This window comes from Aythya ferina, assembly GCF_964211825.1.
Source record: "Aythya ferina genome assembly, chromosome: 9".
NCBI classification, from domain to species: domain Eukaryota; kingdom Metazoa; phylum Chordata; class Aves; order Anseriformes; family Anatidae; genus Aythya; species Aythya ferina.
The window spans coordinates 17,415,592-17,430,476 of record NC_140305.1 but is presented as its reverse complement, the minus strand read 5'-3'; the positions used below and the strand labels follow the sequence as shown (position 1 = coordinate 17,430,476).

The window sequence follows — 14,885 nt, the reverse complement described above, 5'->3', positions numbered from 1 at the left end:
GCAACTTTAATAAAATTTAAACTCCAATTCCTTCCCACAGGTGGAGTCCAGCAGTACTGTAGGCAGTATGTACAATTAATCTATTTTTATTCCTCTTCATCTAAAAATGTGAGTGTTAAAACATATGTAGGTAAAGCAAATGGAAAGCGTAAACCTGACCGCATGCCGTGCTCATCTGAACTTGTTGCATTAGCTCTGTGAAATGTCTGGATCGCTCCTGAGCAGTGTACTCAAGTGAAGGCTTTGCTAAGAGAAACATCTTCACCTACAAACTGGACTTCTTAAAAAGCCCTATGACTTTGCAGCTCGAGAAGATATTGACTTTCCCTGCCAACCACAAAGGGGAATAAATGACTCTGGGAGGGCTCAAGTAATTATACGAAGTGCCTGGATCAACTTTTCCATGGGGATCCTGTAGCTACTGGTCTGATGGCTTAATAACGTGCTTCTGAAATGGCTGCTTTCCATTGCTGTTTCTCTCTGGGGCCAGATTTCCAGCAAGACTCCTTAGCTGCCCTTGCAGAACTGGCAGGAGGATGCCCGCTGGACTTGCATCGCATACAAAGGAGCCAACATTAACTTTTCCATAGGAAAGCTTACAGGTAGGGCAGAGCTGGGCTATGCTGCCCTAGCAGCAAACCCGGAAAAAAAGAGGATGACTCAGAAAGTCCTAGGTCACTTCCTAGCTCCACACCCTTCACCACTGCTTCCTGTCCCTCTGTCCTTTTCCCTCATCTCTTTGGAAGCTGGTGTAGCGGTACGGGAGGGGAGGAGGGATCATTTTGCACAGTAGGGTAGTATGGTGCCAGCAACAAAACGCGTTTTTTCCATTAGGAGACCACCAGTGCTCATCGATGTGTGTAGCTGGGTTGGTCAGGCACATGAGCCACGTGTTACTACCAGGATGTCTCGCGCCTTTGCACCTGGACCTGATCCATATTTAGCGTGTGGTGAAGGATGGCCCTTCCTTCTGTTCCTAGGAGAGCTGTTAAATCAGCAGCTATGGAAAGATATGAACCATACCAGTTTTACTTTGCATGAGCTGCTTGGCAGAAGGCAAGGGTTAGATTAGTTTGGGTGTTCAGATGTTCTTGCTGGGGAAAAGACAGTTTCTGGTATTCAGAAAGGAAAGTTGGAAGTAACTTGATTTAGGATGGAAACGAGCAATTCAGCAGTTAATAAGAAACAACCACCGGTGCAGGTGACTGTGAAAGATCTCAGACATTTTAAAATACTATGTGAAGCACCAGAGCACTCTTTTTTTCCACAACTGTGGAAAATAAAATCCCCAGAACAGAACGGAAAAGTTACAGAGCAGTCATCCTGGAATAATGTCATTTTTCCTCTATATTCCATAGGCACTGATTTCAGCACAAAAGTCCATGCGCCGAGAGGACGCTATCGACTGGAGAATGGGCACGTTATATAATATTTATTATACATTTGATGTGTTTATATAAATGCACATTCCTTATGTAACTGTGTCACTAGGAGAACGGTGAGGCTGGATGAGTTGGTTTCTTCTTCCATTGCTGCTCTCCTTTGCTTGTTGATTCTCAAGCACTGTCACAAGACCGTGGTGCTTGTGGTACTGCTCTGTGTGCCCAAGTTAATCTCTTCTTTTCAAAAGCTCCATTCACCTTTGGGGTTTACTGTATTTTCTCGACTGTTGTTTCTTCTTTTAATGTAATACTTGGCTGAAAGCCTTTGGTGGTGTTGCTTTCACAAACTACGGAGTAATCTGGTTAGTATATATTAGGAGCTGACACTTAGCTGACTAGCACAATGTTCAGTGTCTGTGCTTTTCAACTTTAAATAATACACAGGGCAGCCTCCTCAAGTGATGTAAAAGAGCGGGTAAAGAAATGCCAACTGTCAGCTTGATTTTCAGTCTGTTCTGCTCTGACATAAACCTTCCTGACAGCTCAGACCAGTGTCCTTCATATTCCAAATTAATCCAGAATTTCTTGTGGTGATGAAAGGGAAAGAAATGACTTAGAGCGAACATCCTTGACTAACCTTGCTGACACCAGAGAATTACCACCTACTCAGATATGTCCATCTGCTCTCGACAGCAGATCACAGAGCCTGTTTTCATTTGTATTCCGATGGTTTTGCCATCAGGATTTGTCCAAGTATCCATATTGTCTTTCCAAAGTAAGGAAACTTCATTTTTTCACAAGGAGATTTAATATCTCCAGTTCATGAGTAACAGAACAGTACCAAGATGTTAGATAAACTAGGTAATTGTATTGCAAGGAAGCTTCTGCCCACCAGTCCCACCCCCATATTTGAATGGAAGAAGTAGCCCAAAGCTTTTCAGTCATTTCTCACACATCCATCCAAGGATGGCACAGAGGATCTGGTCTATAGCACAGGTCTGTAGGGGTTAGAAGAAATTATGTACCATCCTTTTTCTCCCCACCCTATGTCACTGTCTGTCAGTGATGTCCATAGCAGTGGAGTTCCAGCAGAATTGCCCTCGGAGGTAGGCTAGAGTTGCAGAGGGGCTGATGTCTACATCTCCACATCTTTCTCTGGCTTAAAACATCTTGTAGTAGAGGAAGGAGGGTGATGGATGGATGCTTATGGTGGAGTATCAGTCTCCAGCTAGAAAGCAGATTGTTTTTCATTTCTCTCACATCTTACTGTAGACTTCCTTGGGTAATTCTCATGTGCTCTGTCTCATCTAGATTCTCCATATATAGCTGTCTCCATTTCCCTCTTTGTATCCCTTTCTCTTCTGTCACTCTTATCTCAGCAGGCAGCTCGAACTTTCTTCTCCAGACCAGGAACTGAAGCAAACATCCAGGTCACCTGAATGAAAAGAACTAGGGATGTCATTACATCTAAAAATAATCCCAGTACCTGCTAGGGGATATATTTGACCCTGGACTTACTCAGCAGCCTGCGTTTATTTCTAATTAGAGCCTGACTTTAGACAGAAGAATGGGTGTCGCTCCAGGGGATAACTCGATTCAAACCTCTGAAGAAATCCTGAAAAAAAAAAAAAAAAAAAAAACTGCCCCCTTCACCATAGTGGGGAACGAGTAGACACAAGTCTTGCCTTACAGTGACTCTCTAAATTCTTCTTGCTGTTATCCTCAGCAGTGGCCAGTGCCTGTTGCCAGTCATCCCTGCCCAATGTTCTTCCAAAGTCGTTAAAATACGTTTCACTCAAGAGAGTTTCTTTAAGAAATACAAAATGAAAACCTACATTTTCTCTCAATTTGGAAGGATCTCAGAGCACCTACAGAGGTTTCAGCCCTCGTGTTCCAGGCACAGATAAGTTTCCCATTGCCCTAAAGGCTCTAACATGTTCTCCTCACATCAGGGACTTAAATGCATTTGGCAGCTCTTGAAGAACACTTCAGAGATTTGGAAGAATCATATTTTCACTGTCAGTCCAGGTAGCAGCAGCATCCAAGTGCATTGAGAGTTCTGTTGCGTTTTTTTCCAAGCTTTATATTGGATTACGTTATCTATTAAAAGCAGCTATTTTTATGCTGAACCGCTGCCATGACCTGTATTTCGCAACTTGTATGTATACACTGAAAAAAGTCTCTTGTGCTCAAAAGGTGCTTCAGTGGCAGTTTTATGAAATTTTGTGGAAAAAAAAGAAAATCTCATCTTGCTGGTTTTGGTTCTGTTGTTTTGGGGACTTGTTTACTTCTTGGTAGTTCTAGGTGTCAGCTTTGGCATTCAAACCGGTGACATTACTTCTGTCAGAGCATGACAGGCCTCCCAATATCACACTGAACCCGCTCTGCAGATAATGTGAGGCACGGAGATGGAAAATAATAAAATGAAGCTCTGAGTCACTGCTGAGCCCAAGGACAGACACCAGGCATCCTTAGTCCCCAGTGCTCTTTCCCTGCCACTAGAAAACATGACTGTCCCTTGTGACTTAGGTGAGAGGAGTACGAGCTTTGCATTCTCTTCGAGTAATTTAGGTGGAAGGCACAGATGTTAAACTGATATTCAGCTGAAATATTGAACCTTTGGTAGCTATTAGAAGCAGCTTAGACATGCCCTTATCTGTGCCTTGAAATAGGAAGGGGAAAATGGATTGTGTGCCTCTCCTTGTGGCTTAAAGAGGTGAGGTTTTTATTCTTGAAGAGTGGAGGGGAAGGGTTCTGCCTGTTTTTTTTTTTCTTCTAACTTCTAGAAATATCCAGGCTCTTAAGCAGTTCCTCCATCTTTTCCATTGCTTTGTTTTTTCCATGAAATCTCTCCTGGAGAACATGGGAGGCATAAAATAACAACTTTAAATATAAATAGGTGGTAGTTAAAGGGCTGCTGGTGGTCAATCCGTAACAAAAGAAATAAATAGACAAGCTCATCTTTGCTGGGTGCTGCCTTATTGACAAAAACAGTTTCAAATAAAACTTTATTTCCATGCTAATCAACCAGATTCCATTTTCTTGATAGTTTTTGTCACAAATTCTTGCATTGCTCAGTCCTTCAGGAAAAGCATGGCGGGCGAGAATTCATTTCTAATGTAAGAAGACCAAGAAAGAAGAGGGTGAGGGGAACTATAAATAACCACCGAAATGTCACAGAGTCAGTCATTTTTTCCTCCGCAAGTCAGCTTTAGCAGTTAAGGTCAAGATAACATTTCCATGTCAATGGTCAGTTACATCAAAATTCTAAAACAGGAAGATTGAATGGAATTTTGGATTTTTTTCTTGTATTCCACCCAGATCTGACCAATTTATAGCCTCTTCAGTCTGCCAACTATGAGTTCCAGTGTTATTTTGGTTAAGCGCTTTGCCAGAGTGGCAAGCTTGGATTGGAGCATCAGGTTTATTAAAGGCTATGAAATTAAATTCGCTACCAAAAAGAAAAGAAAAAAAAAAAAAAAACTACTTCTTGCTGATAGTAACTTCTTTGTTTTTCCTTTGATGCGGTTCAATTGTACTTGGATTTTGGCCTAACGATTTGCTACACAATTTTGTTTTGTTTTCTCAAAGTTCTAATCAGTTTAAACTGCAAGCGGTTTAAAATGCCTCTCTAACAGCTTCCTCAGCGTTGCTAATTAAGCTTTATATCTCTGTGTTGTCCACAATTGTATCTAAACAAGGAGCAGAGTGGAGCTGCTCCCTGCTTGCCACATCTCCCAGCTGCGTGTAATTCCTGCTGCCTGTGCGGAAAGCAATCACGATGGGACAGATCCTTCAGGCCTTATTTAGGCAAAACTCCCAGGGTGGCATACGAGGTCAGGCACATCGTGTTTTGAGGGAAGAGAAGGATTTGATGGTGAGAACGTGTAAGGCAAGAAAGGCAGCATCTGTAGCGCGAGGACTGGAAGCTCTTGGGCTTTTAGGGAACAGCTTTGCTTTATCCCCTAAAGCACTTTGTACCGTGCAGCCCGGTGTTGTGGCTGGGTTGTAGGTGCTGTCACCTGGCGTGTTGTTAATTATAGGTAAAAGCACAGGCTATCAAAATGTGCAATGTATTCTTCCTGTCCCTGAGGAGCAAAGCTAATGGCGTATCATCGTTTTATTTCACAGTGGAGTGAACCTCAGTAGCTGTAGAAAGAAGCCCAACAAATCCTTGAGCCAGCTGAAGATGGTTGCTCTGCAGTTGGCACAGCCGGCGGGTGATTCATCCCTAGGTAGCAACCCCGGGGTCTGGAGCGATGCTAATCGCCAGCAGGGTCCAGGGATTTTGGTGGCAGCTCTGTGCCAGTTCTGCTGAGCCGCTGAAGCCTGGAACAAACTGCTTACCTCCAGCATTCTGGGAGGGATTGTGAGGGATTTCCTTCAAATCAGAAATCTTGGAAAATCAGCATCTTACCCCAGGCAGTGCGTTATGCAGCAGGTTGGAACGAGGGCTGGAGGGCTTGTCATGAGCTTGGGATCTCCTTGGATTAAAGAAATCTGGGGTGGATGATCCAGTAAGACAAGGCAGGCTCATACTTGGTGCTCTGCTTTGCTGACACTCATCTCTCAGTGCTCCAGAAGCCTGGTGGGACGCTTGTTGCTCCAGCTGCAGTCCTGGTGCAACACAACTGACTTCACATGGTTACGCTGGGGTTTGTACCTGTGGTCAGCAGTGCTAACAGAAAGCATGAGCAGGGCTCGCTGACGTACAGTATGCACTGTTTTGGGTTTGTGTGAGGAATGTGCTGCTCCTCTTTTTTTTTTGATGTCAAGATATGAGAAGGTTTGGACACACAGCTTCAGCAGAAGGAAAATTACTGAAGGAACGGGAGCTGATTACCAAGATGTGTAACAAAGTTCCTCTACATAGCACTTGAAAGCATCCTTAACAATTACTTGATTTACTGTAGTATTATCTGTGATTACAATTGTTGTTGTTGAAAAAATTTCCTAGGCTTAGAGGATAAAAAGAGTCGTGTGAGTTAGAGAGCACTTCCCCAAGACTGCAATATTTTACTCTTGCAAATTGCAGTGGCCACACTGAAGCACTGCAACACCTATTCCCCCATCCTGCGCTTCCCAAAGTCAGACTTCGGGGACTTTTGAGGTGCATGCAGTCATTACAGATTAGCTGGAATTGTGGCTGTTAAATATCTCGTTTCCATCAAGAAACAATTTGGGCACACAGACCGCTTCACAAGTGTTTATCAAATGTAACAGCATCCTGTTTCTCCCAGGGTTGTGCAACTCCTATAGCCATTAAGTTTACAGGCAAACTGAGGCACAGAGCAGGGAACTGCCTTGCCTCTGACAGTTACATGATGGAAAAAGCAGAAGTAAAACCAGGCGTTTTACCTTCCAGCCCAAAAATTTACAGTACGAATCCCTCAGTTAAGTTCCTAAGTGCTGCCATTTTTAAGTGACAAAGACCCCAGTGTTGTCAGAGCGAGGAATGCACAGAAGATGAGTAGCTTCGAGTGCCAAAGAGCAGTTAAGTAACTTCCAACATGAGGCAGCTTGTGGATTTTTAGCTGGAAGGAGTCAGTGTGATTGTGGTCGGACGCTGAGCCTAATGCAGAGCAGATCGCTTAACCCTGGTGTTCCAGCATGGGTCTCAACTTGTTGGCGCTGGAGATGGCCGTGGGTCTTCTGTAAAACAGGGCTGAGCAAGAGAGACATCACCCTGTTCCTAATTTTAATTATGTTCACTGTTAAAAATATCTACCTCTAGTTAGCATGGGCAGCCTGTGAGCCTGCCAGATCCAGCAGCTGCCTTCTCGGGGTCTCCTCTCCACCCGTGGGCATGCTCAGATGATAGTAAAGCAATCCCTTAACCTCTGTTTGGTAAGATAGCTGTCTTAAGAAAGCACAAATGGAGCTCCTTCCTCTCGCTGTAGAGCCTATTTTGATACCTGCTAATCTTTCACGAACCTCTTCTTGAACCCTGCTCCATTTTAATTATGGTCTTGATGCTATCGCACATTTGTGGACTCGATTGCCTGTTGTTGTCATTTTTACTACTCACCCAAGCCATAAAAATACATTAGTCTGTCTCTAATAGTTACAGGGCAAGGGGAAGGGACTCTTTCACCATGTATGCTGGGAGGACTCCGGGCCAGATTCACCTCCAGCTGCTCAGAGTCCAAAAACACAAAGCTGAATTGGGTTGATCCTAACAAGAAAAGCAGATTCCAGCAGAGGGGAAACGTGCCAGCCATGGTATTGCTACTGTGCTGGGAAAGCCACTGAAAACCGAGCCGAATGGAAGAACTATTTGAAAGCCACTGAAAACAGCAACCTCCAGGGCCTGAGCCTACCCTGTGTAGCTGTCGGTAGCTGTGTGCTCAGCACCGACCCACATCACACTGGTAGCATTGCAGGGCTGCCAAGGTAATTTATCCCGGCATCTTTTCTCCCCTCTCCCAGCAAAACAAACTCTACCACCTAAAGAGCACCCTCACTGCTCACCACTGTGGCTGAATTAGGGACTTTTTCCAGATTATTTCTGGCTGTCAGGGGTCATGCCTCTTCCCTCCCCCCATACACACTGGCACAGATATATGGCAATGTGACCTGAGCGGCAGGGATCCAGCCGAGATCTGCCAGCACCTACCCCTCTGAGAGCAGCAGAAAGGGCAGGAAAGTGTCACCCACTGCTAATAACGTGTCCAGTTGGTAAGGTAAGCAGGAAAAGTTAACCCACACATGCCTAGATTTTTCCCTTTGGATAGGGAGGAGGGAATTTCATGCCAGTCATTAGTGAATTAAAAGCTGCATGTGCCAAGATTTACGCATCTATGGAGAAAGATGGTAAATCATCACTAGGGACGGCTGAGGACTTTGTGAAGGGAACTGGGGTCTCAGTCTTCAATGCTCTTTTTATATTAAAAAAAAAAAAAAAGAAAGGTTTTGAAAGTGTTGAAATTACATCTTGACACTTAACCCCTCCACCACTGTCTGCTTTATATTTAATTTATAATCCAACTATATGTTTGCAGACCAAAGCCCTAAATGAAACCATTTGAAATCATATGAAGTACAGCGTTTCAATTGACCTGATCTAATTTGGGGTTTATAAATTCACCAGACTTTTTGAGATTAAAGCGCTCTGTCTTCACTTAAGTATGGAAATATTTTCAAGCCTCAAAAATCATCCCACAATGGGGAAAATGTCTCCTGCTCCGCTCTCCTCACAGTCTGAGGAAATGAAGGACAGAGTCACAAGATTTAAAGCAATTCACTTACCACACTTTACTAAGTTACAGTTCAACTACAGTAGTTGACCGTGTGCCTGTTTTTAGCACAACAGTCACTTTTGGTTCCCGCAGCTAATACCATCTCCTCTGCAGTCACTCCAAAAATGTTTCTTCTCCAGTGCTCACGAAATGAGTTCATGTCCCCACGCATGAATTGCCAATGTAATTTATTCCAGCAACTTCCCTCCCCTTTCCCAGCAAAACAAGCTATACCATCCTCGTGTCCAAGTGCATGAGCTCTCCTCTGTCTGCCATGCGGAGTGCAGGAGAGGTTACGTTCATTAGCATTCCAGATGAATTGCCAGCACATAAGCAGCAGTGACTAATCTTGGTGGCTTTTCTCCTGCATTTACTGCTAGGTCATTGTGGGAGGTTCCGTGTGCTGTACCATGTTGTGAATTCCTGCTGTCACCCAAAGGTTGGTTCTGGGGGGTTTTAATCCAGAGCAGGGAAGCTGGATGTGCTGCAGCCCACAGGCTGCTTGGCTGTCGCTGCAGCGCTGCTCCTGAAGCTGTCTGCCAGCTTTCCATCTGGGACGTTCAGTTTTCAGGAGGGGATTCAACCCCTTCCAGTCCTTAATGGCTCCTGCACCCCAGAACTGTTCCCCAGCAGCTTGGATTTTCATCTTGTTTCCCACGTTTAATCCCACCATCTGCAGAGCACCTCCCGTTGGGTTTCTGTGTCTCTGTAGGACCAAGTGTTGCTACGGGGAGGCCCTGAATGACTTTCCCTGCCATTTATTATCCGATAGGTGTTCCCATTTTGTTGCTGGTTGGGCTGTGTTTTTTTAAGTCTCTCACGTCTTTACCTGCAAGCAACTAATTGATAACCTGCTCGCTTCATCTGTTCTTTGCCTGCATCTTAGTGCATGTTCACTTGGGGTTATTTCTCTTTTCAGATGTGTTAGTTTACATTATTCTCCCCAGCTGAGATGTTTCTTCTTTGCCATGGATAAGCAGCTCTGCTCACAAGAGGCCTGGACCCAGACTCGGTCTTTAATGCAAGGCCCATGTAGAAATGGATTGTGTCACTTGTTCCTGCCTTGTCCTTTTCAAACCCCCCCAAAATCAGGGTTGGAGACACAAGTGTCTCCAATAAAGGAGGTCACTCCCTGCTTCTTAGCCAAAAAATACTGGAAAATGGTGGTAAACTTGCCCTTCAGCCCTTCCTGGATAGTGGGCTGTATTCTTCTGATACGAATTCAACCACAACACCTAGGTCTGATGTTTCCTAGCTGGTTCTTCTCTTTGTCTTACTTTGATGCTCTGCGTAGCTCATCAGAGGCACCCTGGGGCTGGCAGTGGCAGCTCAGGAGGAAAAGTAAATAATAATAAAAAAAACCAGCACCATCATTATATTTTTCTTCATCTTGTTTGGCTTTCTAAAGGCCTAAAAGCTCCAAGAAGTGCTAGGAGAGTTAGCTGAACCATAAAAGAGCAAAATCAAGAAGCCGAACTTGAAATCCTACAGCAAAGCTATTCCCATAATGTGCAGAAATACCTTTGTGCAGGTTGTTAGCTGCTGGGGCAGCATTTAGGCATGTGGGATAACCTGATTAGAGAATCAAAGAAAACCCTGTTAGCTCCACAGGCCAAATCCTGCCTTACAGCAACCCGATGTCAAATGGGCGTGAATCAAGGAAGCTTTCCCTTTGGCATCTTGTGGTAACACCTTGAAGAGAAGGGTTCGAGCCAGGGTTCTAGCAGGGAAAAAGGCTTAAGCAAATATACTCCCAGACAGGGAGTGAGCTGTAGTCTGAAACTAATGACTTTGTTTTTCCTCACTGGTACAGACTTGGAAGGATGAAAAGAATAAATTTCTCAGGTCTGATTTTTGGATTGTATCGGTTTAATCAGGAGTTGGTTAATTTAAAATGCTCGTCGTGTTTGGCTGTGAGAACATCAGACAGTGTGACCGAGCTGAGATTTGGGAGTAGAAGACTTGTTTCTGAAGGCATAATCCAGAAACGTGATTACCTGCCACCATGGTCACTGCAAAACTCCCACCGAAGCCATCACAGCATGAGATGTCAGGCAAGATGATGGCAATTATCCCCTTGCAGTCTTAACTCTCTCTGAAACACGTGAGTAGGAGCTGTGTTAGGTCTGTAGTGAAGCAGTTCCAGGCCACACCGTTTGGTGTTAAATCCCTTTGTGGGATGGATGGCAGCTACTGGTTTGTGCTCCGCTCATAGCACCAGGTAGATTTTGCTCACTTTTGCTGTCTGGAGACCAGGCAAACTGCTTAGCAGGGCAGCTCTTGGATACATAGGTAAGCCGTGAAACTCCAGGTTGTGGGTGCTCAGTGTTTATCAGAGTTCAGAAAGCCATCAGGAAACTTCATGGGAGGACCATCCACTCAAGGCTATTGGGCACAGAGAAGTTGAGCTCTGGCTTAGGAAGTCTTTAAGCCAGAAATTGCTGGAGGCTGGGAGCGTATCCTCAGCAATTACCGTATTTGTTTGTCCTGATTTCATTTGCCCTTGGCCTCTGTTGCTGGCAACTGTTGGAAACGAGGCAAGCAGTGACTTGGTGAGGCAAATGCTCCGTACCTGTACGTATTCAGAAGTTGTCATAGATGCCTTACGAGTGGCACAATCTTCCATCAGCATCTGCAGATATACAGCATTCCTTCCTTGGCAGTACGGAGAACAGCAGGGATGTGGACTGAGATGATGTGATCTGCTTATGCAAAGCAAAATGGTAATTTTGCCAGGTTATTCCTCCAAGGAGAAAATTATTGACCTTGCTTTTTCTGGCATACCAGCTACTGTTATAATGATGATGATGGTGACAGTAACCAGACAGAAAGGCCAGCAATAATTCTTTCCTGCCCATTATTACAAAGCATAAAGCAAAATCCAGTCTGAAACCAAGGCTAGTCTGGCTGTGCTCTCTTTACAAATGTGTTAGACAGTTCTCAAACGGGCTGAAATTCAGGACTTTTCATATCAGCCTTTCCAAAAACAATCCTTTTGATCTTTTGATATGAACCTGTGTGTTTATATGTTTGTATCATCCTTGTGATTTGCAGCCTAGAGATAATGTCCAACAGCATATGTGTGAGTGCAGAAGTAACCTCTCTGAGTTCCTGGGTGATTCATCTCCTGACAATACGTCTTGGCTGCACATGTAAGGACTGGATCTTACCCCTGAGAATATTGGCTCAGAGAAGCAATAACAGTGCGGTCAGTCAAAGCACTGTTTTCCCTGGGAATTTTGTTGCATGAGGAAGCAGAACTTCAGCCTTCCTGCATTTGTCAACGTGAGCTGCCTTTCAGCAGCTTTTTATATTTCTGTGCCTTTTTTTTTCTTTTCTTTTTTTTTTTTTTACTCTCCTCATTTCTGTGTATCTCAGTCATAAGCAGTATTGTAATCATAGGTGTTCTGTCTCATCCAGGATTCAAACATTGATTGATAACATTGTTTGAAATCTCTAGGGTTCATCAAGCAAGAGCAGTGAGTAAAATTTTGCTTTCCTAAAGTCCAGCAAAATGACTCAGGTCATTGCCATAGACTTACTGGTAGCATCTATGTATGTCGTACCCTCAAGTCATGGCACGTGTCTTTTGGGTGCTTGGTTTAAATGGTGAATTGCACATTGGTGTCCGGAGGGCTGGAGTGTCTCACGGACAACTCTTTGAAGCACAGTTGTGTTGGTCTCTCTATAACTGACTGTAGGGCTGAGTGAGAGTTGAAATGGGGTGAATCACTCAGTGCAGCCCACTTGAAAGGTGTTTTTTTGGCTCCAGTGCTTCAGGAGCGGGCCAGTACATAAAAGCTGTGAGGCAAAATAGCCTGGCTTTGGAGCTGGCATTTCAGCCATCTCAGACACGGTGGGCTAGAGATAAACGATTACATGAGGTCATCCTGAACTGTCTTTGCAGTGCTTTTGTTGTGGTTGCTGTTTTTTCTCCCCAGACTCACCAGCAGTTTCCCTGCTGGTAGAAGAATATTGATTTACATATGAGGCAGATGAAGGTTCTTTAGGAGACCTGTATTTGCAGAGCAGTTAAGGGGTCTCTGTACAGCCCCAGGAACGTGAGCTTCAGCTTTGCACTGCTCATCACGGAGGTTGTCTCTGATAACTCAGCTGCAAAAGGTCGTCCAGGCTGGGCAGTATGGAGGCAAAGCACACAGGAGCACAGGCTGCATAACTCTCGTGTTCTTGGCTATAGAAGCTGCAGTGTCTTGCTGAGATGGCACTCACATGTGGTTGTATACGTTTATTTGCAGAACACACTGGAGCAATGCAGTGTCTGTGCGAAGCCCATCATGGAAAGGATTCTCCGAGCCACCGGGAAGGCCTACCATCCCCACTGCTTCACCTGTGTGATGTGCCATCGCAGCCTGGATGGGATCCCCTTCACCGTGGATGCCGGTGGGAACATCCACTGCATCGAGGATTTCCATAAGTACGTCCCAAGCTGCTCTCAGTGGCTTTGCTTGTCTTTCTCTTTTGTTCCTAAAAATCCTCCTTTTCTTTTTGCTGAGTGTCCAAAAAGCTCTGGACCCTCTGCAGCTTACTCTGAAGACTCTTAAGAAGCCATCAGAGCTTTGCTTCAATCAGGCATGCTGTGACAGGCAAGATTAATTGATTAACAGCTGCTGATGCTTGATCTTGCTTAGATCTGAATTTATGGATATCCCCTGTGTTCCTCTGTTTTAAATGCTTTGCACTCCCCCTGCAGCACGTGCACATTTCTCTTCCCTGGCTCTACCTGCACTTCCACATCAGTGTCTCTCCCCTTTGTCTACCAAGCAATTAGGAGAGGTCCTGTGCAGTTGGACTCTGCAGGTATTTGCTTACCAGCTAGAGGGATCTAGGTGTCCACAGGATGCTCACAGTTCCTCTTGTTTCTAGTTGCTAATTAGATTTTAAAGCTGCTAAAAATACAGCCCTGGTAATAATTTATAGTGAAGCCGCTATTTAAAGTAAGTTGAAAGGTATAGTTGCAAATAGCTTCTGTCATTGCCATGCTACCACCCCCATCATCACAGCTAATCTGAGGAAGACAGGTAGATATAATCAGAGCACAAATGTTTCCCCTGTATGGGAAAGACAGACACATTACACCCCTCAATTATAAGAGGAAATCAATACTGACAAATGTGAGTTTACATCTCAACCATTTATCTCTTAATTTCTAAGGGGGTAGACTTAATTAGAGCCTCGTGACATCAGTGTGTGGGCCTGAAAGCTCAAAGAAGCAGACTGACTTGACAGAAAGGAAAGCAGCCACGATCAACTCGCATGTTAAAATCCAACATGAGGATGTTCCCTGGAGCTCAGATAGGTCGGGTTAATTGACAGGTGCTGAAATGGCTGTGTGCTGGTTTGATTTTCTGTGTCAGAAGACGAGTAAGATAGAAATTGGTCCTGAGCAGAGGCCCAGCATGAAAGGTTTCTCTCCAAACCAGATATGATTTGGAGGCTGCTTCTCCTTCAAGTCCTGCAGGTCTTGAGGTTCATATTCCTTCTGGAGAAAGGTTATGAGCAAGGGTTGATGTCCATCTTCAAGTCTTCTGGCAGTGAACAGATCTGGACCTCAGGGCTCTGAGAGTGGAAAACGGGATGCTGTCAATCCAAGTAAAGGACATAAAATCATTGAACAAAAGGTGGAGGGGAAGGTGATGGGGGAATAGCGGAAGACCTAGTGGGACATTCAGAATGTCTTTGGCCAGGTTGCCATGCATTCAGCATGACTTTGGCCAGCCCCTTTTTAACTGATCAGCAATGATATTCTGGTCTGGAGGTCAAGCACTCCACATCTTGTATACAGTTTTGATAATAAAACAGTTCCTGATGCTCATGCTACACTTAGGTACCCCCTGAGCTTGGAGCCCCCAGGAGCACATCCACTTCCCTTGAAATCTGCAAGAGTCATTTCTGGGCCCCTGAAGTTAATATTTGGCTCATAATGAATTACCCGCAGTGGCCTGGACAGCAAAATGTTGAAGTATTTTTAAGCACTGCATTTGAGCTAAATGGCACAAGGAAGCGCCTGCATGAAGCAGCATATAATTAACTGCGATTACAGCTCCGGTCATATCCTGATCCATTTAAGTTATTTTTCAGAGTGCTCACTATCGCCACTGTTTAATTCATTTTTCCGTTAGATCGCAGCTACACAGACATCTTTCATCTGCTGCCAGTGAAATTAATATTTTTCTTTATTCCTAGTACAGATAGATTTTTTTTTTTTTAAGCTAGTTAATTCTGGGGTGGTTCATGTGACAGGCTG

General features: G+C 44.5%; 1 protein-coding gene across 26 annotated transcripts in view; it reads left to right on the top strand.

Moving 5' to 3' along the window:
* The window catches only part of LPP (LIM domain containing preferred translocation partner in lipoma), a 381,557-nt gene that overhangs the window by 348,612 nt on the left and 18,060 nt on the right, over window positions 1–14,885 (top strand). For all 26 annotated transcript variants that reach the window (XM_084529025.1, XM_084529005.1, XM_084529011.1 and 23 more), the window contains one exon: window positions 12,877–13,055. In XM_084529025.1, the coding sequence (XP_084385151.1) occupies window positions 12,877–13,055 (179 nt within the window). The remainder of the gene's footprint in view (window positions 1–12,876; window positions 13,056–14,885) is intronic.